This window comes from Sebastes umbrosus, chromosome 22 (genome assembly GCF_015220745.1).
Source record: "Sebastes umbrosus isolate fSebUmb1 chromosome 22, fSebUmb1.pri, whole genome shotgun sequence".
Taxonomy (NCBI): Eukaryota; Metazoa; Chordata; class Actinopteri; order Perciformes; family Sebastidae; genus Sebastes; species Sebastes umbrosus.
In genome coordinates this window covers 11,885,519-11,910,606 of record NC_051290.1, presented here as the reverse complement: position 1 = coordinate 11,910,606, position 25,088 = coordinate 11,885,519, and the positions used below count along the sequence as shown (strand labels likewise).

The following is a 25,088-nucleotide window of genomic DNA, read 5'->3' as shown; positions in this document are numbered from 1 at the left end:
ACATGGGAATTTGTTTGTTTGTATCTGAAAGGCCCTTATGTGCATGTGTAAAAGCCTATTTATACATTAACAAGAGATTTAATGCGTTTGAGTGCTTGATGCACCGTAGTGTGTTTGTTTATGTGTTATTAGGGAGTTCAATGTGATCCTGTGAGTGCATGTAGCCTGATATCCCAATGAGTGGCCATTTTGTTGCCCACCCTATTATTCTCTCTGACAATCTTGTTAGCTGTTTTCTGTGTAGGGAGGGTTTACTTCAGCTCTAATGCTACATTCATGTGATGCAGCAACTTGTCCACACCAAAAAACAACTCCAGCGTAATTTACACATTATCTAAATACTTCCTGTTGTGCTACGTTGTGTTGTATAATATGCAGAATTTGTCATAAAAAGTGTGCATTTCTGAATTTCGATTTAATTCGGGTTTACTTATCTTGAATAAAGAACTTTTTTAGTTGCTTATCAGACCTGTAGGCTATGTAGCGCCAAGTCTAATATATCAGAACAGCAAAATACAAGATTTCCAGTTGTAATTGCTGACAGTTTATGTGTTTCACATGCATATTGAATACCTGCTTGTTGTATTTACTGTATGCAGAACCCCATCTTATCTTAATAATATTGCTATATTTCCCAAAAAGTGGATAGTAGTAGAAGGGAAACCATAGCATTCCCTCTCCTACTTCTCAGACTTCAGAGAGGTTACATAAACTACTAGTTTTGCTAGTTCTGCTTTATGTCTGTAAACAAGATTAAAACCTGGTTACTTTCCAAGGACGGTCGCATGGACACAAGCTGAATCGTTTATCCGCCCATCTGTGTCTGCGTAGTTCGAAAAATGTGGATGTGCACGGACCATGGATGTATAAAGAGAACTGGATACAGCATTGGCGGCGGGCTCCCATTCATTCCTATGAGAGTGGCTCAGTGGCGCATGAAGCAAAAATGGTGTTCACTGCTGGGGTGCCCTTAAGCAAGGCATCGGACCCCCGAGTAAACTTTACTGTCTGCTATGCTGTGTACAAAAAAAAACAATGCACAATGCATTTACATTTACATGTGAATTTCACATGTCAGAGATGCTCAGAAAAGTAGAAATATCAGAATTGAGAAAAGCGTCATCAGCGGAACCAAGCGTCATATGGTTTATTTTTAATTTTTTAATCTTTTTTAATTTTTACATTGTACATTAGTATTGGCCTTGTAGTGTTGTCAAAAGCATCTCTGCACAGCTCCTGACACGCAGATGCAAGTTTGTTTCAGTAGAAACAGGAAATAAAGTAAATTAAACTTGTTAATTGTCTTTCTTTCCAATTGCTATCAGTTACTGTAATGATGCTTATGATTAGAACTATGATTATATGAAAGATAAGAGCAACAAAAAGCAGCAAAGATGTGAGAGGAAAAACGGAAAAAGGTGCCGAGGCAGCCGGTCCGGAGGGCCACCTCGCTGCAGGCGGCCGCCATGGCAACAGCAGGCCATAATGACAGACAGGCGGAGGGGGACACAGCATCATGATTGCTTCAATCACAGTCATATCAAACACACTGCTTTGCATTTTGTTTTTGTCACTGTGAGAAGCAATTTGTTCATTCATTTAGTCGGGCGTGCTGGATGGAGGTAATTTCAAACGACTGATTGCAGGCTGAAAAGTCTGGTTTTGGTCTTCAGGGAAATAGGAACCATTTACAATCTGAATCTTAATTGAGCAACTGTCGCTGTGTGTTATGTATCGCCGCTGATGAAGAGCGCGTGTGTGTGCATTGCTCTAATATGCTGAATAATTCAAGTCAGCGCATATCTGAATAAATCTGCATTGAGGAGAGAAGTGAATGGCAGAGACAAAAACGTGTCCACTCGCAGATGAATTGAAATCATTCAAACTTTATTCGTCACGTTCACCCTCCACCATTTCAAAACTTTGGGGCCCCTAGCTCTGATTGTCATTAGCCGTTTGTTCAGAGCCCCGTCACCCACCCAAACTCTTCCTAACAATCACCAAAATGGGAAAAATCTGTCTCCTTCTTCACAGTTCAAAGATAAGTCCATAAACAGAAAATGGAAATAAAAGATGAGCAAAATACAGTCAGAGTACCATCGCCACTTTCACCCGATGTCAATGAACGTTTTCCTTCACTTCCCTGCAACATAAAGGCTCAGCAGACACAAAAAAAATGTATCCGACACCAGAAGAATTTCATTTTCTAGTAAAACGAAAATAAAAAAACAACAGCTTTGCGACGTCGCTCTAAACAAAACGAAGAAGGGGCAAGTAATGTGAAGATGATGAGATTTTAGCGTGCTGTTATTCACAAACCCCTCTGGCAAAAGAAGAATAGCCGACACTTTAGACACGACAGCATGACCATTACTGAAACTCTCCCACAAGAAGCAGAACAACTGGGCAAATGACTCGTACAATCAAAACAGCACTTAGAGAGACTCACAGCCACGGAGAGATGGATCATAAATGAACACTTCAGGGGAAATAAAAACAGATTCTTCATTTTGCTTCCAGTCAGACACAGACATGGGAGGAAACGCATTTTCAAAAACCCATTTTGATCGTACTTTTTAGTTTATTTGCCTTTGGCAGACAGTTTATTTATTACCACAGGAATGTACCGACAGTACCTGAACTCCATATTAACCTTAAAAGTCAAGTTTTGTGCCAATGCTTATGGAGACCTAAAGTTTACAAAATTAAATGAATATATAAGAAATAAATTACAATTCAGCACTTTGGGTCTCCGTAAATGCTTAATTAGTGACAAACACATAAATTCTGTGTTTTCTTTTTATTTTACAGCAGCAGGTTGAAGCATTTCAGGAGTTTCATTTAAAGCTAAAATGCTTTGTTTCACATTTACTAATTAAAATATAGTTTAAGGATCAGCATCATCAGCAATGTGATTTAATGTATAAGGCTGGTGATATTCTAAATTTCTCCTATGGTCAACAAATCCCATGAAACGACCAAAAACTGCAATGAATTGATCCCAAAACCTTTTATAAACCATAGACTGTATAAAATATGGACGTAGTCTCCGTGACGTCACCCCATAGGTCTCTGAAGAGGGTGGCTCCGGCCGTCGTCATCTTGGCAGCGACGACCACGCCCTCATTATGCCCAACTTTAAGCCTAAATATAATTTAAACAGGTGAGTTATATAAAAATTCCCTCCCTGTACAGACATAAAAGGGAAATCAGCGATAGAGACCAAAACCGTTTTTGTTGTACCAGGCTGTAAACATGTTTATTTCTGCTGTAAAGTTGGGCATTTTAACATGGGGGTCTATGGGGATGGACTCGCTTTTGGAGCCAGCCTCAAGTGGCCATTCAAGGAACTGCAGTTTTTGGCACTTCTGTGTTCGCTTCACTGCTCAGCACCGTAGGTCGCCACTCGTTTTAAAAACACATCAATGTGTCTGGCTGGTGCACTGGGTGACATGCTCCATCATTACGACAAACAGGGGCACTGTAGTTTTTTTTTAATCCAACATACACCGTCCTGCTGCTGGAAATAGACACTATTAAATGTGTATTCATCCACAGCTGAAAATAGTCCCCAACAAATGCACCGTTTCTTGTTTGAGTGATAGCTGCTAAAAAACGACAATGCCCAGCTGTTTTAGAGAATTACTGAGCCTTTTTTTAAAGAATAAATCCATATATTTATGACCCGTTTTTTAAGGATTTACAGCAGGAACCAATGCGCTTGAAGCTGTGTGCCACAGACAGGGCGGGAAAGTTAGCAGACAGACTTACACATTGTTGGTTTTGGTCTTTTTGTGGGATTTGTTAACAGTAAGAAAAGTGTAGAAAAAGACCAGCCTTATCCTTTAAAGTGAGTTTTCGCAGTGTTTGTACCTAGAAGAAATATTACACATATCCGAACACATTTCAAAAACCTGTAAATAAATAAAAAAACGCTGTGCAGCTCGTGCTTTCAAAGCTGAGGTTCCCCGGTACGTTCGGATAAGCACACTTTGAATTAAAATATTCACAGCCACTTCATAAAACTGTTTATCCTCTACTCATGTCTGTTTTCCGCCCGCTCCGCTTTTTATTCCTGTCAGAGCAGCGGTGGTTTGTGTGTTTTTCATTATTGTAACCTACAGTGCGACAGACTCCAACCACAAAAGCTTTGTGTGGTTGAGCACTTAAGCACTGCAGAATGAAAGATTAATTTTAAAGCGACTACACTTGTTTCAATGTGCGGTTTTTCCGAAGTGGTCTTTGTAGTTTTGCATTATGTAGAGCATGTATAGAATTCATTCTTCATATCATTTCCACATGCCTTGTTCCACCTCAGTGGTACGCTGAACATGTGAAGGATTTTATCCAGTGATTCATGAAAAATAACAGTTAAAAATACAGTAAAAGGACTCTTTAAATCCCGATAATAAATAATACATAGTTTCAATAAATCTCATACACATTATTTCCTTTTGTTGCCATGCCAACATGGCTGGCCTTGGGGGAAAAAAAATACAACATGAAGCCGAGAGAGCCGCTTCCTGGCTCACACACACTCCCGCATATACACACAGACATCCTTCCTCCGCCCCCCAGTTACTTAGCAGTGTCCTGCTGATCACTGGAGGAATAAAAAGAACATAAATGACACATTAAATATGAGCAGAATGGATTAAAAATGGATCACAGCTGAGATAAGGGATGACATTTTAAGATCACAGCCAAACCAGCCGGCCCACCAGCCTAACGAGACTTTAAGCATCCCACACCGATGCTCTCGCTTTGTCCTCCCACGTTTCCCAAGTGCAGAATGAGCCACTTTCGCCCGGTCCTTGTATTCCTAATGAAAATGTACGGCCGTGTAACCCAAGAACGTGGGCCATAGGAGGGCCGCAAGAGGAGACGATTAAATATTCAAACACTGCGACCCACAGGCCTCAAGTCTTTGTCCAAGTTGTTTTTCGTTTTTGTTTGTGCCGGTGTGTGCGGTGTGGGGTTGCTGGTAGGTTATTAAATCCATGCCTTTCGTATAGGCGATCTTATTGCAACAAGATTACAAAACAAAACCCCACATCCAGAAACCCAGAAAGTCTCTACGATGCACAATCTCAGCTGGTGGTCCGAGGTCGACTGCGATCAGAGGTGAACCGGGGGTTGAAGAAAACAAGATGTCGGCGCTGCTCTTTGGGTTGAGAGTGCGACCGGAGGGTAGCAGCAGGGATGAGGGGATGGAGGATGGAGAGGACGAAGCCAAAGAGGTCAAAAGCTGAAGAGAAACAGGCTTGATTTGTGTGTTCGGTCTCTGTGTGAGTCATAGCGATAATGGCTGGCCAAACTGCGCATCCAGTCTTTAGGCTCTGTATAAAGTCTCTTTATCTGTCTGGCTTTTTAACCCCCCTCCCTCCATTGCTTTTGGCTCTAAAGTTTGTAAGAGCAGCAGCAGAAGAAGAAGAAGAAGAAGAAGAAGAAGAGAAGTTGATTGTGCTGTTGTATTAATGGTTGGAGGTGATCTCAATGTCTGTCTGGCCTCTTAGGAGGCTCTTTGGACGCCTGACAGCTGATCCCTTTATGTCATTATGTCTCTCTCAAGGACTTTAAGTGGCATATGTTAGGGAGAGAGAGCCAGAGAGAGGGCTCGAGAAACAGGGAATGAAAGCAAGTAACATGATACTATACCAGTGTGATACACACAATGCCTACTCTGTGCCTCACAATAGGCCCGATATCGCCACTTCCCCATTGAGTCCCAGTCGCACATAACAGATTTGCTTCAAAGAACCACTTTCACCTAAAACCCTCTCCCATCCGCTGTTGCCGGGTGTGCAGAGGCGTGCAACTGAGCCGAGTCCCAGTGTAGATTTCTCCCGCCCTTGTGTCTGCCAACCCTGATACTGTTTCACAGACCAGAGAGGGGAGAGATTCAAGTTCAGCTCCAGATATGTCTTACCTGCCTTTTTTTTCTTCATTTATTTTTATCCCAAACTCTGTCTAGAAGGGACAGGAGAGACATTGATTCAAGAACAACCCAGACTTTTTTCCCAAAGACACCCTTGTTTCCAACACCAACTTCTTGTACCCAACACCCCACCAACCAATCACCATTGTCTCAACGGTCAGGGTATGATTGCAGTTTTTTGGGCACTCAGATTATATTCCAGTCTCTTATTTTTCAGTCTGTGAGGATTTAGGCGTTAACTTTGTGGTCCGACCTTGAGTTCCTGCAGCAGGTTTTGAGGTGGAGGTGGACCCTGTCCCTGATGCAGGGCCTGGGGCTCCAGGGGGCATTTGGCTGCGTTGCACTTGAAGATGCCGAGGCAGGGTTGTGCGTACGGGCTGTTGGAGGGGATGCGACTGCTGTGGTGGCCGGAGCTGGTAACTTCGGCGGTAGCGCAGCGATTGGGAACGCAGGAGCACCCGTGTGTACTGGACCTCTGGCATGATGAGCTTGAGGCAGAGCTCCTGGGCCTGGCTCGAGAACCCACGGCTGAGATTCACCGGGAGGTCGTAGCCCACAATGTCGACTTTTCCACTAGGCTGCCAGGGGCGGAGATCCTTGTTTTTGATCTGCGCGGCTGATCGGAGAAGCGGCATCCGCCCACTGAAGCAGCTTTTCATTAATCTTTCCTGGGCTCGCCGAAGGAGCCGCACCTCCCTCGCTACACAGGCCGGACCCAGAGCTGTCAGTTGGCGCCACAAGGAGGCGTTGAAGTAGTCGTAAAGACGTGCATCTAAGGAATTCCAGGCGCGGATCTTTGAAGAAAGGCCCGGTGTCAGGCTCCGCTTTGAGCTCGACGTCCGCATGTTTAGTTTAACGTACAGAATGTCATCCAGATCCCAAGAGAGGAGATGGCGAAGGAGAACCAGCGACTCATCAAAGTACTCGGAAATCATCACCAGGGGGAAAACTCGCTCCACCTCAGCCACAAAGGCCCGTGCATACGCCACATCTGTCGCTGGGCGATCCTTGTCTCCGCCCAAGTCGAAGGTCAAGGTGTTATGTGCATACATGGAGTCCTTCTCTTCTGCTCGGTAGTAGTGCCAAGGCTCCGCAAAAAACGCCTCCAGGGAGCCATTGGGGACCCTCTTGAAGCTCTGACAGTACTGGTTGTAGTAACTGAACAAGGATTCAAACATGGAGCCTGGCTCTCTCAGGATCGTGATATACACTGTGTTGTTGGGCATCAGGCGCCGCAGCTCCGCCTTGTTGAAGCGCAGATGGCTGGTGATGATGTCCGGCGGTAGCGTGTGCGGGTGGACAAATTGAGAGGTGAAGGAGCGCGGGTAGCAGAACTGGTGGCCGCATGCCTGCACGGGCAACGCCACCGTGAGGTTGTTGCGTTCCGCAAAGCGGAAAAGCAGGTTCTGCATGGTGCTGCTGGCCGTCTTGTGGGTCTTGAGGAAGGCCACATTGGTGTGCTTCGGTTTCAGGCCCGGGGCAGGGTGGGAACGAAGGGCAGGACAACTGAGGTGCAAGGCCTCCATGGTCCTGGAGAAAAAAAAGAAAGTGTAATCATTTATTTGAAGCTCCATTAGCTCCAGAAAAAAGAGCAGCTACTCCAAATAATTTGGTGACATTAGAGACATAATTGCAGATAATAACTGGGCAGATAATGGAGGAGACTGAGGTGTAGGACAGGGCAGATGAACAACAGCCAAGTAGAAATCAGAGTACATGTGGGGGATTGAAATGAGAGGAGAGAGAGGAGAAAAGAGGGCAGACGTAGGGTAAAGCCACTAGAAGACAGGAGTATCAGAAACTGAGAGTTTGTGTCTGCACTGTTTGTAGTACATACTATGGCTGGGTGATATATCAAAATTTTAATTTATTGACTTTCAGTGTGAGTGATGATCATAATTTGTTAGCCTTTTTCGAAATTTGCATTGTTTTGATCTGTCATTTATATTTCTTTCCCTACTGTGAAAGTGTATGCATTGTTATTGGGAAAAAATATTCTTATTATCATGATAATGATTTCAGCCCTACTACATACTAATACAAATGTTTGCATGTGCAGTGTGATCGGGAAAATGTATAACAAGTCACAAAAGGACCTAACTTAAAAATTAAAGAGGACCTGTCATGCTTTTTTTCAGGTGCATAATTGTATTTTAGGTTTATGCTAGAAAAGAACATGTTTAATGTGCTTTAATGTTCAAAAAACACTTTATTTTTCTCATACTGGCTGTGCTACGGCACTTCTTCTCACCCTCTGTCTGAAACAGAGGGTATAAAGCCCAGTCTGCTCTGATTGGTCAACCGAACCAAACTCTTGGGACTCCGCTCCAGCTCCGCTCTAACTAGCTTTGTTTGAGAAAAGGAGGAACTTCAAGCAAGGCGTTTCAGGCAGTTCAGGAGCAGTGTTTCTGTGAGGGAGAGTAACTCCCTTTGGAGTGGACTTTGGGCTTTGTAACTTTGCAGACCTTTTACACAGGGTTAATTTCGTTAACTAAAACTATAACGGAATATGTTCGTCAACTACCTTTTTTTTCCATTACTAGGATGACGATGATGAGACGGCGACGATATCAAACAATAATGCAATGTCGCTGACGGAAAAAAGCAAGGCTAAAGTGTAGTTTAAAAAAAAAACATGCTGCAGCGGCGGCTCTCAGTCCGTCTCTGTCCTTCTTGTCTCACTCCTCAGTCCTGACAATTGTGCTACTGTAATGCATAAAGTTGGCGTTTTGCGGGTCGGGTTCGTGTGGTTGATTAACACATATGTTTGCATGTTGGCGCTACGGATTGGCTCTCATAACGGACCGGTGGGTGAGACTGAACCACGCATCATTAATGAGCGCAGTCAGGAGGACTCGGAGTAACTGTCTGCAAAGCTGCATTGTTAATCATTCAACCTGTGGGTTTCATCAGATAATTATAAGATAAAATCATATGTGAATCATAAAATGAAAAAAATATTGGTTTTGACTAAAACAGATTGACTGAAATGTTCAATATAATCTGATGACTAAAAAGGACAAGGACTAAGACAAAAAATAGACTAAAACTATGAAGGATAAAAATGACTAAAATGTGACTAAAACTAATAAGCATTTTTGTCTTAAGACTGAATCTAAAACAGCTGCCAAAATTAACAGTTATTTCCTAAAAAGAGGATAAGCAATGAAACTGGATGCATCTTCAGGAGTATCAGTGTAGCCAAATTCTAATTAATATGAATATTCATGTTACAATTTACCATAGAGCAAAAGAGCTAAATATAAAATCGCGGAAAAGTCCAATCACACGTTCATATTGTGTGCACACACAATGAAAGCTACTGCAGTATAACAGCATGTAGTCTTCACTGCAGACTGAACTAGGGGGTCAGATATTTAAAAGGTGTGGAAACAGTGTGTGAAAAGCAGAGAGACGAAGGGCAGAGCAATAACAGAGACGGTAAAGACAGGAATGTGGAAAAGGTTTTATGAGCAAAACGTTAAGTTGAAAAGGGTACGAGTACATGGCTGTCAAAGATCTACGATCCCTCTACTTTTATAATTGGTCCCTCGACCAATTTGGCAGTGCATCTGCACTCAAAGTCGCCACATATCTGAGTATTATAATAAGCCAGCCCCGCTATTAATTTGACTTGAAAAGAAAAAAGATCTTCATAGTAATTAGCACCATATGAACTTATAGAGATATAGAGGGTATATCATGTGTTTGCATACGTGTGGGCGTGTTTCAATCACTCACCAGCTCAAGTGGCCCCCATGGTGCAGCAGAAGACTGACAGTACTGATGGCGATGAAGACCAGGAATATCTTCCTCTGCGACATCTCTCTCTCTGTCTCCTTCACTGGGACTGCGGGAGAAGAAGAGTGAAAAGAGAAACATAAGTATAGGTAGAGCAGGAAAGAACGAGCGCAGGTGGAGGTGTAATGAGGATGAGTTTGGAACGAGAACGACGGGGAATTAGGGAAAACGATAGGGGGGGGTTCAGAGGGAGAAAAGAAATGAGGAGTGAAATGAGAGGAAGAAAAGGGGAGAGAGAGAGAGAGTGAACAAGAGGAAGAAATGAACACGGTGAGGAGGATTTACTCAGCAAATAATGGTCGGGATCCATTAGCGGCAGAGGGTAGCGAGGCTTGGCTTTTGTCACTCTGCAATATTACAGTGAATGATACCTTCATTACCTTCCACAGCTGTAATAGCCACACTCACTGGCTCAAACAGGACAGATGGCACCGTACATTAGGTCAGTAATGAGGGACATGCATATGTGAAAAACCAACAGTGAGAGTGCTCCGTGGCAGAAACTGCCCGTGTCACTTGACCCGCCAAAACGCCACGACAGCAATGGAACCTGGGAAGGAGTCCAAGCCTCTCTCGACGGCATCTCACTTGCATAACAATAGCCGACGACTCTCTCCTTGATTACACCGTCCTGTTAGCGTACACGCACATGCAAACGGTCACGAAAAAAAGCCTGCTCACGTTACTCAAAGCAGCGGCTTTTCACACCGCATAAGCCATGTGGTGGATGCTTTTATCTGAATCATGATGGAGGAGCATGAGTGCATCAATTTTAAGCATGGGTGGCCCTTGGGGGAAACTACTGACCACGGCAGTGTTACTGCCACACACTCAAGTAAATGGGATCATTACAGAAGACAGGGATTTTGGTATAGGAGTAAAATAAGCGTTAAATCTGGCCGAACATACTGGTGTTTTGATTAAGATTCATGCATCCTTTATTTTTTTAGCGCAGCAACTAATTATCATCTACGAATCTTAATCGACTTTTCATCTTTGAAATGTCCAAAAATAGTGAAAAATGCATGTCACAGTTACCGACACCCTAAAATGACGTCTTGAAATAGCTTGTTTTCTTTGACCAAGGGCCCAAAACCCCAAAATGTTCCCTTCACAATGATATAAAACAGAGAATCCACATCTTCACATTTTAGAAGCTGGAACCAGCAACTATTTTTGTCATTTTTTTGACTTTATAATGACATGTATTGACCTCATTTCAGCACAAGATTATTTAATTGAATTTATTTTAATTCTAAACCGTCAAAAAACAACACACAACAAAGAGTCGTCCTTCTGTGCAAATTGCAAAGCTCATAAATACGCATGAGATGGGACATCATTTCGTGGTGGAGAAAAAGTGAGATCCAGGTTCTAAGTAAAATCGAGATATGTTTCCCAAATAGTAATTAAGCATTCAGCGAAGAATTGACAGCTGACCTTGTGTCGAGTTGTGGGGGCAGCTGGGATTGTGCTGCTCTGGTGGTTGGGCTCAGCAGGAATGTGTGTAAACACATATGTGCAGGCACAAAACCACTAAGCCTTCTCTACTAAACAGGCACTCATGCTCTCACTCTAATTGATGCACAGATTGTTTGGTTGTTTTTTGGCAAATTAATCCTTTGTCGATGTCAATACAGCATGTCCTCTGCCCTGGCCCAATAATCTGACCACTGCTGCAGCTTATACTTTTCCTTTTTTCACATTTTTTTTTTTCTCAACAAAAGTCAGATGAGTTGATATCGACCACATTGATGAAACACTGAGGGATGCAAAGACTCCAGAAGGGCAACAGTACAATGATGCAGGATCTAGCTAAGTAGAATCCATTTAATTATTTTCATTGTATCCAAATTGTCCAAAATTTAAAGATATATAATCTGGAAAGCCAAAAGAAACACCAGCCACTCTTGACATTTGAGAGGCTAAAAACAGATTTATTTTTTATTTTTTGCTTGTTAAATCTCTTAAACCATTACTCAATCGTCAGGAAAATAACAGTTAATTAGTCCTTTAAGTATTCTTAAAGAGGACCTATAATGCTTTTGTGCTTTTCCCCCCTTTCCTTTCGTGTGTTGTATATTGTTTTGTGCATGTAAAAGGTCTGCAAAATTACCAAGCCCAAGTCCATGCCAAAGGGAGAAACACTGCTCCTGAACTGCCTGAAACGCCTTGCTTAAAGTCCCGCCTTTTCTTCTGTAACGTGGTGATGTCACCAAGTAACACATTTGAATAATACCTGCCTAGCGGCTAGTTTGGTACGCCCTCAAACAAAGCTTATTAGAGCGGAGCTGGAGCGGAGTCTGAAGAGTTTGGTTTGGTTGACCAATCACAACAGAGGGGGCCAGTTGACCAATCAGAACAGACTGGGCTTTTTCGGGAGAGGGGGGCGGAGCTCAAACAGGAAGCTCTAAAGGGTGAAAAGAGGTGCTGCAACACAGCTGGTATGAGAAAAATAAAGTGTTTTTTGATCATTAAAGCATGTAAACATGTTCTAGTAGAAAACCCAAAATAAATATGCACCTGAAAATAAGCATAATAGGTCCTCTTTAAGTCATTAATTTACATCATAACCGTTACCAGGGAAACTGGAAACACCAGTGACAAAAACATTGGCCCATGAAACAGTAAAATTCAGATTGCTCTAGGGGGCAATGCAACCACTTGTCCGTCACATTTCAAACTAATTTCAGCAAGCCCTTGAAAAGTACAGTTTGGCTCTAAGTGCAGCGCTTAGTTCTTCTACCAATGTTTCCTTTTATATGTAGCATGCCAACATCTTTGCTGCTACAAGTACTCATCGGCTTTTAGAGATTCTGGCAACATTCAGCACAAAACAACCCGCAGCACTTTGCAGGTTGGGAAAAGGGTCCTTCGTACTCTTTAATAAATAAAATGTTCTTTTTAAAAACGTGTTTCCTCCCCCCCTTTACATTGTTCCGTTTTTTTTCTGAACGCAGCCTGAGTAGTTGGCGATATTTGTGTTTTCCTCCCTTCAGAAGAAGCCATTACATCTTGTACAGCATGAAAAACAACCTCCAGTGACTTGGAAATTGCCCGAGCTGGATAATCCATCGCATTAAACATGACGTTTTGATATCGGTTTGCCACAGCTTCTGTTTTATTTCTTTTTCACCGTGCCCGAGTCGAGTGTTTTCATATCTGTGCCCTCATCACATCATCCTCCCCTTATTGTTAATCACCTGACACAGACAGGAGGAGATTAAAAGCCTCTGCAGCAGGATGTACTCTCTGAGAAACATTTCACCTCAGCAACTTCATTGTCAGATATCTCTGTATTTAGCAAGACACGGGGCATCAGTTTGGATTTTATAAACAGCAAAGAAAGCCCTACAGGTGGGTTCAGACTGCAGTTAATGTTTGAAATGGCGTGATTGTGTACAAACAAAAAGGAAATTCAATCATGGCCCAAATCTGTGTGAGAATTACACTCATACAGAAGATGTAGGACTGTTAGTAGCAGATAAATATGGCCTGTAAAAACAATCCAGTCAAATTGTCATGAACAAAGCAAAGCAAAAACAAGACTAATACCCTTTTTTTCACCAAAATTTGCACGTATTTACAGTTTTTATAAAACACGGGACAACCCGCTGAAAATAGGCAATAGACTCCTTTCCCATTGCCACATGACGATTAGCCTTTCTGGGTTTTTCCCTGCTGTGTCACATTCAATGTCACAAACGTGCCGGAAAACAGGGTTAGTAACAGTGAAAGTGTAACGGTGGTAACGTCTTGTTTTATATCTGTTATATTTCTGCTACTTATTGTTAGAGTTCTTAAAAAACCCAAAAGAACTGATCACATCACTCCAGTACTTAAGTCCCTACACTGGCTTCCAGTAAGTCACAGAATTGACTTTAATACACTACTTTTTTACAAATCACTAAAGGGGGTAGGTCCAAATTACCTCTCAGATATGCTTCAACAGTACACACCTACTAGACCTCTAAGGTCACTGGGAAAAAGATCTATTAGTAGTACCCAAGGTCAGAACGAAACATGGTGAGGCTGCTTTTAGCTTTTACGCTGCTCAACTGTGGAACAAACTTCCAGATGAGGTCAAAGATGCACCAACAGTGGCCACTTTCAAATCTAGACTCAAGACCAAAACTGTTCTTCAGACGCTTTTCTTAATTGATCAAATGCTGCACTTTACTGTCTTTTGATTGTTTTTATTATCCTTTTAATTTTTTTTCTTTTAACTTATACTTTTATATTCTTTTATTCATTTTTATATAATGCACTTTGTGCTCTTTTATCTTGCTTTTATATATGTAAAGCACTTTGAATTGTCTTTGTGTATGAAATGTGCTATATAAATAAACTTGCCCTGCCTTGCCTTGCCTTAAGTTGAAGAAAAAAGTTTAGTGTTAAGTTCAAGAAAACGCACTAATACAGGAAGTTCAGGTTATTATGTTGTGCTCTTTGAGGCCTATGCTTCCGGGGGGAGTGTTTTCAGATAGCACACCTGAGAGTTCAGCCACAGGTCTCCAGCTGATTTTAGCTTGTTAGGCTGAACCAAGTTCCAGGGAACAGAGAGGGGAGGGGTGTAGAGGGGTTTGTTTGTCAAGTTGGCTTTTGTTTGATATTTCTTCCATTTATCATGCATTTTATTCAATCTATATTATGTAATGTTAATTTGTATGTTATATGTGTAAATATCAAGGTTATATTGTACATTCAATTAAATTGATTGTGGGAGTGGGTATGTGCCTTTCACTGTTGGTATGGACCAGGTGGGAAAAGCAGTGCTGTGTGTGTCTTGTGTCACCTCAAGCCTGCTACACGTGGTGTTTTGTTGTCCATCTGCCTGCTAACCACTGGTGAGAGTTTTATGATTTTTATAACGTGTCTACAATCACAAGTATTCATCATGACATATCATGCATTGTACAATGATAAAGAAAGATGTCAAACTGTATGCAGACAATTGTCTACTTACGCTAAATTTTGGCAAGGACAAACTGGCGTGTCCATTTTCAAAGGGGTCCCTTGACCTCTGACCTCAAGATATGTGAATGAAAATGGGTTCTATGGGTACCCACGAGTCTCCCCTTTACAGACATGTCCACTTTATGATAATCATATGCAGTTTTGGGCAAGTCATAGTCAAGTCAGCACACTGACACACTGACAGCTGTTGTTGCCTGTTGGGCTGCAGTTTGCCATGTTACGATTGAGCATATTTTTTATGCTTAATGTCGTACCTGTGAGGGTTTCTTGACAATATTTGTCATTGTTTTGTGTTGTTAATTGATTTCCAATAATAAATATATACATACATTTGCATAAAGCAGCATATTTGCCCACTCACATACTGATAAGAGTATTAAATACTTGACAAATCTCCCTTAAGGTATATTTTGAACAGATACAAAATTTGATTAATTTACGATTAATCGAAATTAACTATGGACAACCATGTGATTAATCACGATTAAATATTTTAATCGATTGACTGCCCTATTACCGACATTTGGAAGGCTTTTTGTTTCGATTTACCTTCAACAAGTCCTCCAAATTATTATTATCTTTGGTGACTACAATATTGTATCGATAAAGGCAATCATCTATGATGTCTAAAACTATGAAAAACTCTTTAACATCCGTATATTCCTTCAAAACACTTGCATGAAGAAGGAACAGGATTAACTTTTCATTACTATCCTAAGAAATGTCACCTGTTCCAGGTCGGTCAATTACATTTAGTTACACTGGCCTCCTCGGCTCGAGGTTAGGTCCCATTTGCATAGGAAAATGTCACTGTAATCCCTGTTTTGAATGAAGCATTAACGAAACGAAGCACAGACTGATCCACCCTGATTTGGAGAGCAGTGGGATGAAGCCATGCAGCGCAAATGCAGAGGGCTGCTTCTTGTGGTAAGAGGAGCTGGTTGGTAGCCCTGAGTGTGTGTGTCTGAGTGAGGGGATGGAGGTAGATCATGTGTCGCAGAGACTTAATAAGAAAGGGATTTAAGTGGCTTTCAGCAGACAGACTCGGCCTCTCCCCTTCATCCACCCTCATCTGCTGCCACCGTCTTCTCCCTTCACCTCCGCCTTCCCCACCAACACTCCGGCCTCTTTAATTAAAAGGGTCTGATTAGGTTTCTCTTACGATCGCTGCAGATATGAAAGCGCAGTGAGAGGGGACACCTGATCCCTCTTAGCGGACAACGATTTCGACTAGGGAGATACACAGGAGAAAAAGATACCTTATCTTATTTGTGTATTGATTTAATGATTAAATGGGGGGATAATCCACAAGGAGGTGTGTGTTGTAAAGGATTTCAACACATGACGTGAAGGTAAAGGGGCAAGAACTAATCCTTTAACGCGGATCTCGGAGTGGATTAGTCGTTTTACGTCTCAGTCACTTGCTGAAGATTTTAAATATGAGCGTTACTCTCGAATGTTTTGGACTCAGAGGTGAAAGATTTGAAGGCAGAAGTTAGTCACTCCCATACGGTTAGCAACATAGTGTAGGACGGGGATTAAAACTGAGCCAGAGCACATGTGCATTTAAGAGTTTTAAGACCAACCAATACTGGGTTTTTTTTTAGGCTGATACTGATAAAGCATCAGCAGATATTTGTGTTGTTTAACAATTTATGGATCGACGTGGATTTTGGTGAATTTAAGTTTGAAAGTTCATTATTGACCTCAAAATTAGTAGTTTGACATGAAACCTTATTATGGCGAGGACCACTCTAATTGAAGAGTTGTAACCAAGAGGATATTTTGCAGTTAAAAATCACATAACTTTTGCCAGTAACTGGCAATTTATTTCAATTTGAGTTTCCATTCCTCAGCATGTTCGCACAAAAAAAGCGTATGGATGCCACAATGACACTTTTCTTGCCTTTGCCCTGTCATTTGTACACCATTGTGTCTGTCCTGACTGTAATGTAAACGATCCGCATAAATCCGCTTTGCTCAGAGCTAGTGATGTAGCGAGAAAGACTGCTTATGGTGGGCGGGAGGGGAGGTGGATGGGTCCAACAAACACAGGACTTTTAACCAGGAGACAGGTGTTTTCTTTGGTAAGTTACGTGAGTGACGTTCACATTTTTTTAGTGATGTTTGTGATGTGTTTTCTGTACTTATGTTACCTTGTTTCCGTGCATATGTTACCTGGTGTACATACTTATTTTAAATCCAACCATGACGTTTTTCCTAAACCTAACTAAAGCGAAGTTCACAGTGCGCGACTTTCAAAGTCGTCAGATCGCAGTACTGTTCACACTACACAACTTGCTGTCTTGTAATCGTGAGTCTTTAATCGTATTTAGTTGTTATGGTTTTCACACTTAATGACTGACCGGCGACCGGGGGGTGACACACTACAAGATCTTTCACCAGGATGAATCCCCGATGAGGTCTCCAAACTACGTTCTGTCACGAAAACACATGGTAAATGACGTGATACCATACGCAAGACACATTGCTTGTGATGTTGTTGTTAGCACGTGTTTACAAAATAGTTTCTACATTCTTTTTTTACTATTTATTCTTCTAGATGAAACAACAACTTTGCTCTGTGTTGCAAATGCAATATATATACAGAGCCAACGCCGATCTGGGGCTTTTGTCTGGGAGCTCTAAAACTGTTGGGAACAGAAAATCAGGGCTAAAGTTGTGCAGTGTGAACTAGGCATAAGTGGTTTTGTTGCCTAAACCCAACATGCAGACGTTACCATAGTTTTGTTGCATGGTGTACAAATGACATGCAAAAAGACTAAAGTGCGACCTTGTGACACGTGTGTATAATCATGCTATTTATACGCCTTTCTGTGAGAGCAGGTTGGCATTCCTATACATGAATAAGTGAATATTTGTATTGTTTGTGTGACAATTTGGATTAGAGTTTATTTCAGAGCATTGGATCTGTGTGGCTTTGCCTGCTCACAAACACAACGTGACTTCAGATGGAGGATGTGTGAAGGAATTATTCTCCCTTAAATTCTCCCCGCAGGTGATTCAAACTTTATTTCCCCTCTTTCCCCCTTGCACTTATTTTCCTTCTGTCTCTTCTATCTTTCTGTCAGTTTGCCTCCATCTCTCCCAGGGGTCTTTATTTTTTTTATTTTTTTTACGTCGCTGCTGTTGCCTCCGTGTGAAAATGTGGTATCTCAAATATCTGCTGTTATGAATCAATGGAAGAAGTTTTTGAAAGAGTTCAGTCTGCCAGGTTTGAACTCAGGTTGAGTGTCACAGTGGCTCTGCAGAAATACAGCAGCGAGACAAACAAATAGAGAAGTACAATTCAAAGACATGTAACACACACACGCACACACAGACAAGCAATGGAGGCAACCCCGACATGCACTACATGATACAGGAACAACTCTAGTCCTCGCACACACAGATGTTCACCACACACACACTTTTCCTCCCAGACACACATACACACACACACACACACACAGCTGAACCTAATGAGCGTATGAAGGTAGCTTCATGCTCAGTCCTCCGGGGGCAACAGCAGCTGCTTCACTCTATGATCTTGTCATCTGTACTGATCTCATATGATAACCTTTGACCTCTCCTAAGGGACCTTTATACCTCAAATGATCTGTAATGCTTCTCAAAAAAAATAACACACACACAGTATTTTTCCTACTTTCTTATCCTACAGCCCGGTCGCACGAAATGGCATATGAATGACACGATAATGCGCAAGGCAAAAGTGTGCAATAAGAACTCCGTTCTTGCTTTTGGCGTGTCATCTGTACGCCATGTAGTCTGTAATGACTGCCATGTAAACGCATCCACGTATATATGCTACGTTCAGAGCTAGTGCGGTAGAATAAAAAGTGAGAGAGACTGCTTATGGTGGGCGGGTGGGGAAGTGGATGACGGGTCCAAAAAACACAGGACTTTCAACCAGGAGACGGTATTCTGGTTGTTTTGTAAGTTATGTTAGTGACATTTGTCACGTGTTTTCTGTGCTGCTACATTGTTTCCGTATGTATTTTACTTAGTTTATGTACTTATTCCAAGGCCAACCATTTTCCTAAACCTAAGTGAGTGGTTTTGTTGCCTAAACCTAACTGCGGACGTTACCGTAGCTTTGTTGCGCGATGTACAAATGACACGCAAAAAGCCGCGTAAAAGTGACATGCGAAAAAGCTAAAATGCGTCCTCATGACACGCAGAATGACCTTATAATGTCATGCCGCTGTTCAAGACTTGTGTTTTGTTTTCTAAGTTACGTTAGTCACGTGTTTTCCGTACTTATGTTACGTTGATTCCATACATAGTTTACTTAGTTTACGTACTTATTTTAAGCACAACCATGACTAAAACTAAGTGGTTTTGTTGCCCCCTGCTGGTAGGCTACCTCCCCTTCATACACACGTGTAGTATTCACGCTTCGACGAGGCAAAACGTGACACTGACACACTGTCCTCTGGTGGACAGGTGGGTCTATTACACGCTTTAGCGTGATATCGGGTTGGTGTCTTTGTGCGTCCAAACCAGTCAAAACACCAAGCAAAGACAAATTTATAGTACATATGTCAGCTTGTCCCCTCTTTTTCTTCTTAAACACACACACACACACACACACACACACACACACACACACACACACACACACACACACACACAGACACAGCTGTTCAGGGCCCAGCCACCATGCAGGGAGCTGACCCATAGTCCGGCCATCAGTAACAAGATGACTGCTGCTGCGGGAACCAAGGGCAAAGCCCGATGTACCATCTAACACTGTGAATAGACACACACACACACACACACACACACACACGCACACACACACATACAGACACACACACAGACCTGAGGGGGACATTAGCATTAGTGCTGCCCTTCAACAGCAATGTGGAAGACGCTAGTTTCTGTTATGCTAGCAAGCGAGTGATTCTGGGGTAACTATGTAAGCTATGTAAGCAAAAACATGCTCCAACAGCATTTGAGGCTCCATTTACATTATTAGAGAGAGCTGCTGTAACTGTGACACGCACAGGTTAAAGGGTCAGTTCACACAAACTGTTACTGATGGTATCTAGCCATGCAGATGGTTTGGGTCCTCCACCACCACCCCAGGTTAAAAGCACTGAAACATTACATTTAAAGAGTGCTAGTTCCTCCAATACATTTGGGAAAATATGAGGTCCGTTCTTCCAAGTTATTAAAAAGATAAACTTCCCTCTCATTCCTGATTGAAGCAACTTTTGTAGTTTTTTGTTTTGTTTGTTGATGTTTCTGTCTGCTTTTTTCTTGTCTTATGTGTTTACGGTTGTGTAAATTTAGCAATATGCCAATTGTAACTTTTTATAATGTCTTTGTATAAAGGAAATGTATACCTTTTCACTTTTTAAAAACGCTCCGATGACGCAATTGTATGTTCATGCAAAACCTAATAGATTTTTTTTTTTTTTTTTTAAAGAGTGATAGTGACGTTTAGTATTGCATTTCCATAAAGTTGGGGGACTTGTGAGAAACAGGTTTTTAAAAAAGAATGGTGAAACTCGGTGCAGCAGAGGCCGAGATACCCTGACATTTATTTAGTCCCCTTTTAGTCAAGCTCCAAAGGCTCTGGATCCTACACTTCCCATAATTTAACATGATAGCATCATTCATGTGACTTCTTGACTAATTCTCTCAATCTCTCCAAAGCGACTCTAGAGCCGCAGAACACATTATTACAACAGTTTTCGCAGGCTGAGTGAGTACTCCCTGTGACTAGTAAATTGACTTTGAGTGCCCCTTTTAAAAATTCAACATCAAGGTGCCTTTCCAGAAACAATGAGTGCACCTCAAAAACCCAAATAAACAAACTACTACTAATACACCCACGCTCCTGTATGAATCCAAATGAAACAGTGCTGTGCCAGCCAAGTTGCACAGCAGTTTGTGAAATGGTCACAAAATAGAATGTATTGATTTGTGTACATTGACACGAATTTAAAATTTTTTTCATGATGGTCTGCAAGAAATGAATTAGTATGTAATCCAGGTAATTGTGAAGCAGGAAGTATAAAGAGCGGCAAACGCCGCGTAGGGAGGAGGTCGTGGTGGATGGGCAGGTGAAGAAACACAGGACATTCGCCCAGGAGACCGGCGTTCATGTCTCGTGTGAAACCACAAGTCAAAGTAGATTTATTTGTTACGTAACTTCCGTACTTAAGTTACAGCACTTCCGGTGTTATTTAAACCCAAACAACAATGTTTTCCTAAACTAAGTCGTTTTGTTTCCTAAACCTAAACAGGTCGATCTTTTCCTAAACCTTACTAACGAGTTTAATTTTGAAAAGACTGGAGCAGAAATTGACACTTATGTCAGGTGTTGCTGGACATCAGTAGGAAAAAGCACTGAAAATATGTTGTTGAGCGTCACAAAATTTGTGTACACGAATCAAATATATTACATTTCGTGACTATTTCATGAACTGCCGTGAGACTGTGTTGGCTGTGCTGTCTCTGCCAGACCTGCATGGCTAGATACAGTAAAACTAGAGGTGAGTTTTAAAGCCCCTGTGGTTGCGATCGAGCACCCACCCAGCTGAAAAGTCCTTGAGCAAGACACTGGATCCCTCTCAGCTCGAGGGCTGCTGACCTATGCAGGGATCAATAGGTATCACATCTGATTATTACTATTTACAAGCTGCAGCAACTCTGGCTTGACTTTCTTTTGAAGGCGTAGAATTTCACAGTGTGACCTTGTTGGAGAAAAAAAAAAGAAACAACAACTGGACAGGCGGTCGAGTCGAGGCTCTGCTGGTAACAGCTGCAGTCCAATGCGGAAATTTTACATCTGCAGCTGTCAATGTGTTACAGCTCAAGGACAAAGACTTTATTTTCTTAATGATTTGAGGATTTACTCAAGAGTGGGGACTTGAAATGCTAGGAGAGCTACCGTATGAGGGGTGTGTAGGGGGGGATAAAAAGCGTGCTTTAAGTTCTGAGAAATCCTCAAAGGCTGCTCTGGGCGATCTAAGAAATCCGTTCATTTTCCAGGAAGGCTGTTTGCTTACGTCTGAGGCGTTATCTCTGAAATCCTCAAAATCAATCTGAGATATGAGGCTTGAAATTATTTTCCACAGTTGTGCCTCCTCGCGTGAACCTCCGCCGCTCCACCCTTCCTTCCACTTTATACCATTTGGTAAAGCCCCCAAGAGCAGAGATATTTTTAAAGCTATTTCATACTAGGGGATAGATGGGTACATCAGGGCAATATTGGGAAGTCGTGTCATCCACGGCCAACAAGATTGAGGTTAATACGAGTCTATATAAGCTGCAGTGATGAGTGTATCACAGAGTTAAAAGCCTTGAAAGCCTGTTTTTAAAGGAATGCTACATTAACACTCTGTTAGTATGTCTGTGCTCTTCTCACAGGTTTGAGGAGGGTTGGTGAGTTACAAATGTTTAATGATATAGAGATGCTACAGAATACTTAAGGCTTTTTTTTAAATGTTATAAAGAGCAGTTTAATGCCTCAGTATGCTTCAAAGGAACATATGAGTCATCCAATCACGTATAAAGGCAAACGTGTTTGTTACAACTGCTTCAAAAAGCAGCCTCCTCATTCATTTCAATGAGACGCTGCGTCGGCACAGCATGGGTTCTGACAGAGACGGCTCTGACAAAATAAAGCTGGAAAACTGGAAATAAAAGACCACTTCAAAAATAAGTTTAAAAAAACAATGAATCATGACATTTTTTTTTTGCTTGTAATGATTTTTTAAAAATCTGCCAAATGAACAAGTGACAATCCGCTTGGTAAGATTTCTTGAAATAAGGTATAGTAAGATAAAAAGTGAGCTTGAAATTACCTGGGAAAACTTATTTTGAGCTTTATTTCACTAGTATTGGGAAGTGTTGTGTGTCACAATAAGCCTGTAATGCTCAAAAGTAGTGTTTTGTCACTTAACAAGATATTCAAGATGCATTGTCTAAAGACAAGTCCCTGTATCTCACTATAATGTTACTTGTTAGATGATTGTGTCTTATATTAAGTGCTATGAGATATTTTGACTTGTAATTAGACAAATATACTTCCACAAGATTTTGCGCTTTCACATCCGGCGACTCACTGTGTTGGCCAATGAAATACCTGCATGAAAGTAGATCCCGGTAGATTACTTTGTAACGTGATCGCATTTCTATTAAATGATTGCTGCCGTGATAACTTCATGTCCAGAGTTTTAAAATCCTGTGCAAGAGTTCAAACTCTTGAATCTACTCAAACCAGACTTCCTGGATTCCTTTCATTTCTCACCAGTATTACTTATATACTTTATTTACAATGGCAGATATGGTTTGTTGAAATCTCTAACGTATTTTGATTTTCTTACCATCCAGAGCTGCAACGATTAATCGATTAGTTGTCAACTATTAAGTTAATCGCCAACTATTTCGATAATCGATTTGAGTAATTAAAAAAAAAAAAAAGAACGTCAATATTCTCTGATTCCAGCTTCTTAAATGTGAATATTTTCTGGTTTCTTTACTCCTCTTTGAGAGTAAACTGAATATCTTTGAGTTGTGGACAAAACAAGACATTTGAGGACGTCGTCTTGGGCTTTGGGAAACACCGATCAACATTTTTCACCATTTTCTGACATTTTACAGACCAAACAACTAATCGATTCATTGAGAAAATAATCAACAGATTAATCGACAATGAAAATAATTGTTAGCCCTACATCCTTGTCTTTGCCTTCTTGAGCAGTGAACCCCCAACATAATGTCATCAGCATTCAACTTGTTGCTGCTGAAAATGTCTCTGCAGCACAAAGCAGCTGCCTAATTTTAAACCACAATATGAATTTTGTGCCCACGTCCGTTTTGTTGTTATTTATAACCAAAAGCAATAGAGAGCTGCAGGAAATAGTCTTCAAACCCAGAAATGAGTTCGCATTTTAACACTTCCGATTCTCTCATCTGAAAGTCAATGGGTTTTTAGTTGGATGCCTGAAATAAGGTCTGTGGTTAACACAAGCTGAAGAGATTTTAACGTTTTGTTCTACGATATAAAATACATCAATTAATACCCCACTTGCGAATTTTGAAGCATTTACGTATCTTAAAAAAGGCGGTTGCTAACAAGTGGCTAAATAAGACTACTAAACGTCATCAAACCAAACACTAGTCCGCCTAACGTTGACTTTTTACTTCTGGCGATTGCATTTAAGCTTAAAAAATCAAGTGGTGTTAATTTGTGGAGACTATCTTGCTGAACAAAACGTGGAAGCATCATAAACATTCATTCACCACAGAGTTTATTTTCTGCAATAATACAAAATCTAGTGGAAACATCCCATTGGCTTTTTATCGAGGGAACCAGTCGTGATGCTAACTTCCTGGTTGGCATGTCCCTGCAGCACTCTATTGGCTGTGCGATAAGCACAGTTTACGACTCGGAGGTTGGAGCTCAATACGAGCAGCCGGTGATCACGGTGCTGCATCAGTATGAATCAAACACTTCTTATTTTGTAGGAGCCTTGAGCCGAAGAACATCACAGACTCTTTCTCTTATCGCTCTCTCCCCACAGTCTCCCTGAAATCCTCATTACTTTAATCTGAACTGCACCTCACTGACTCCCCCCCTCCTCCTCCACCTCCTCCTCTCCACTGGGCTTTTCCTCTCTTCCATCACTCTATCTTCTTATCTTTACAGTAAAGGTAGTCAGGGCTCTCTGGCTGGTGTCCCTGCGGTGCTTTTTAAGCATCTGCCCCACCCTGTTCCTGGACCTGTTAGAGACGTAGAGAAAGAGAGAATCAAATCGTCTGCACTCGAACATGTATGTTGCTTTGGCTTGCATGTGTGTGTGTGTGTGTGTGTGTGTGTGTGTTTCTGCATGAGTGCGCCTGAGAGTGTGTCTGGATCATTACTTGTCTGCAGGGTAGACTCCCCGTGGACCCACAGATACAGGCTTTATCTCGCCCTAAATGACCCCCCAGAGAGAGTGATGAGAGAGCGGCGGAGAGGGGGAGAAAGAGCGGGAGAAAATGGGGGTGAGGGAAGGACAGGGTGAGAGGAGGGTGAACGGAGGGAAAGATGGGATTTGACGAAAGACGAGCAAACGAACAAGAAGGAGAAAATGAAAGAGGCCTGAGAGTGATTGAGCGGGCCGAATCAACATCTGGCCTTGTACTCGTGTGCTTATTGATGAAAGCCTTTTAGATCATTTCTTTACCGGCAAGCGCCTTAAGCCAAATCCAGGGAGAGAACAAGAGGCTGAGACAGAAAACATCAGCGAGACAATGTTCCCTTTGGCGAAGTCAAATGACAAGCACATCTTCTGTTCTTTTCTCTTTGCATATAAACACACAGCACGTCTTCTACAGCTTAATACCTTCA

The 25,088-nt window shown here is 41.8% G+C and overlaps 1 protein-coding gene across 1 annotated transcript in view; it reads right to left on the bottom strand.

Moving 5' to 3' along the window:
* Positions 1–1,866: 1,866 nt before the first annotated feature.
* gal3st3 (galactose-3-O-sulfotransferase 3) overlaps positions 1,867–25,088 on the bottom strand; it is a 42,419-nt gene continuing 19,197 nt past the window's right edge. The window contains exons 2-3 of the mRNA XM_037759359.1: positions 9,680–9,788; positions 1,867–7,468 (exon numbers count right to left, since the gene is read on the bottom strand). Coding sequence (XP_037615287.1) covers positions 6,145–7,468; positions 9,680–9,762 — 1,407 coding nt within the window. The 5' untranslated portion in view covers positions 9,763–9,788 and the 3' untranslated portion in view covers positions 1,867–6,144. The remainder of the gene's footprint in view (positions 7,469–9,679; positions 9,789–25,088) is intronic.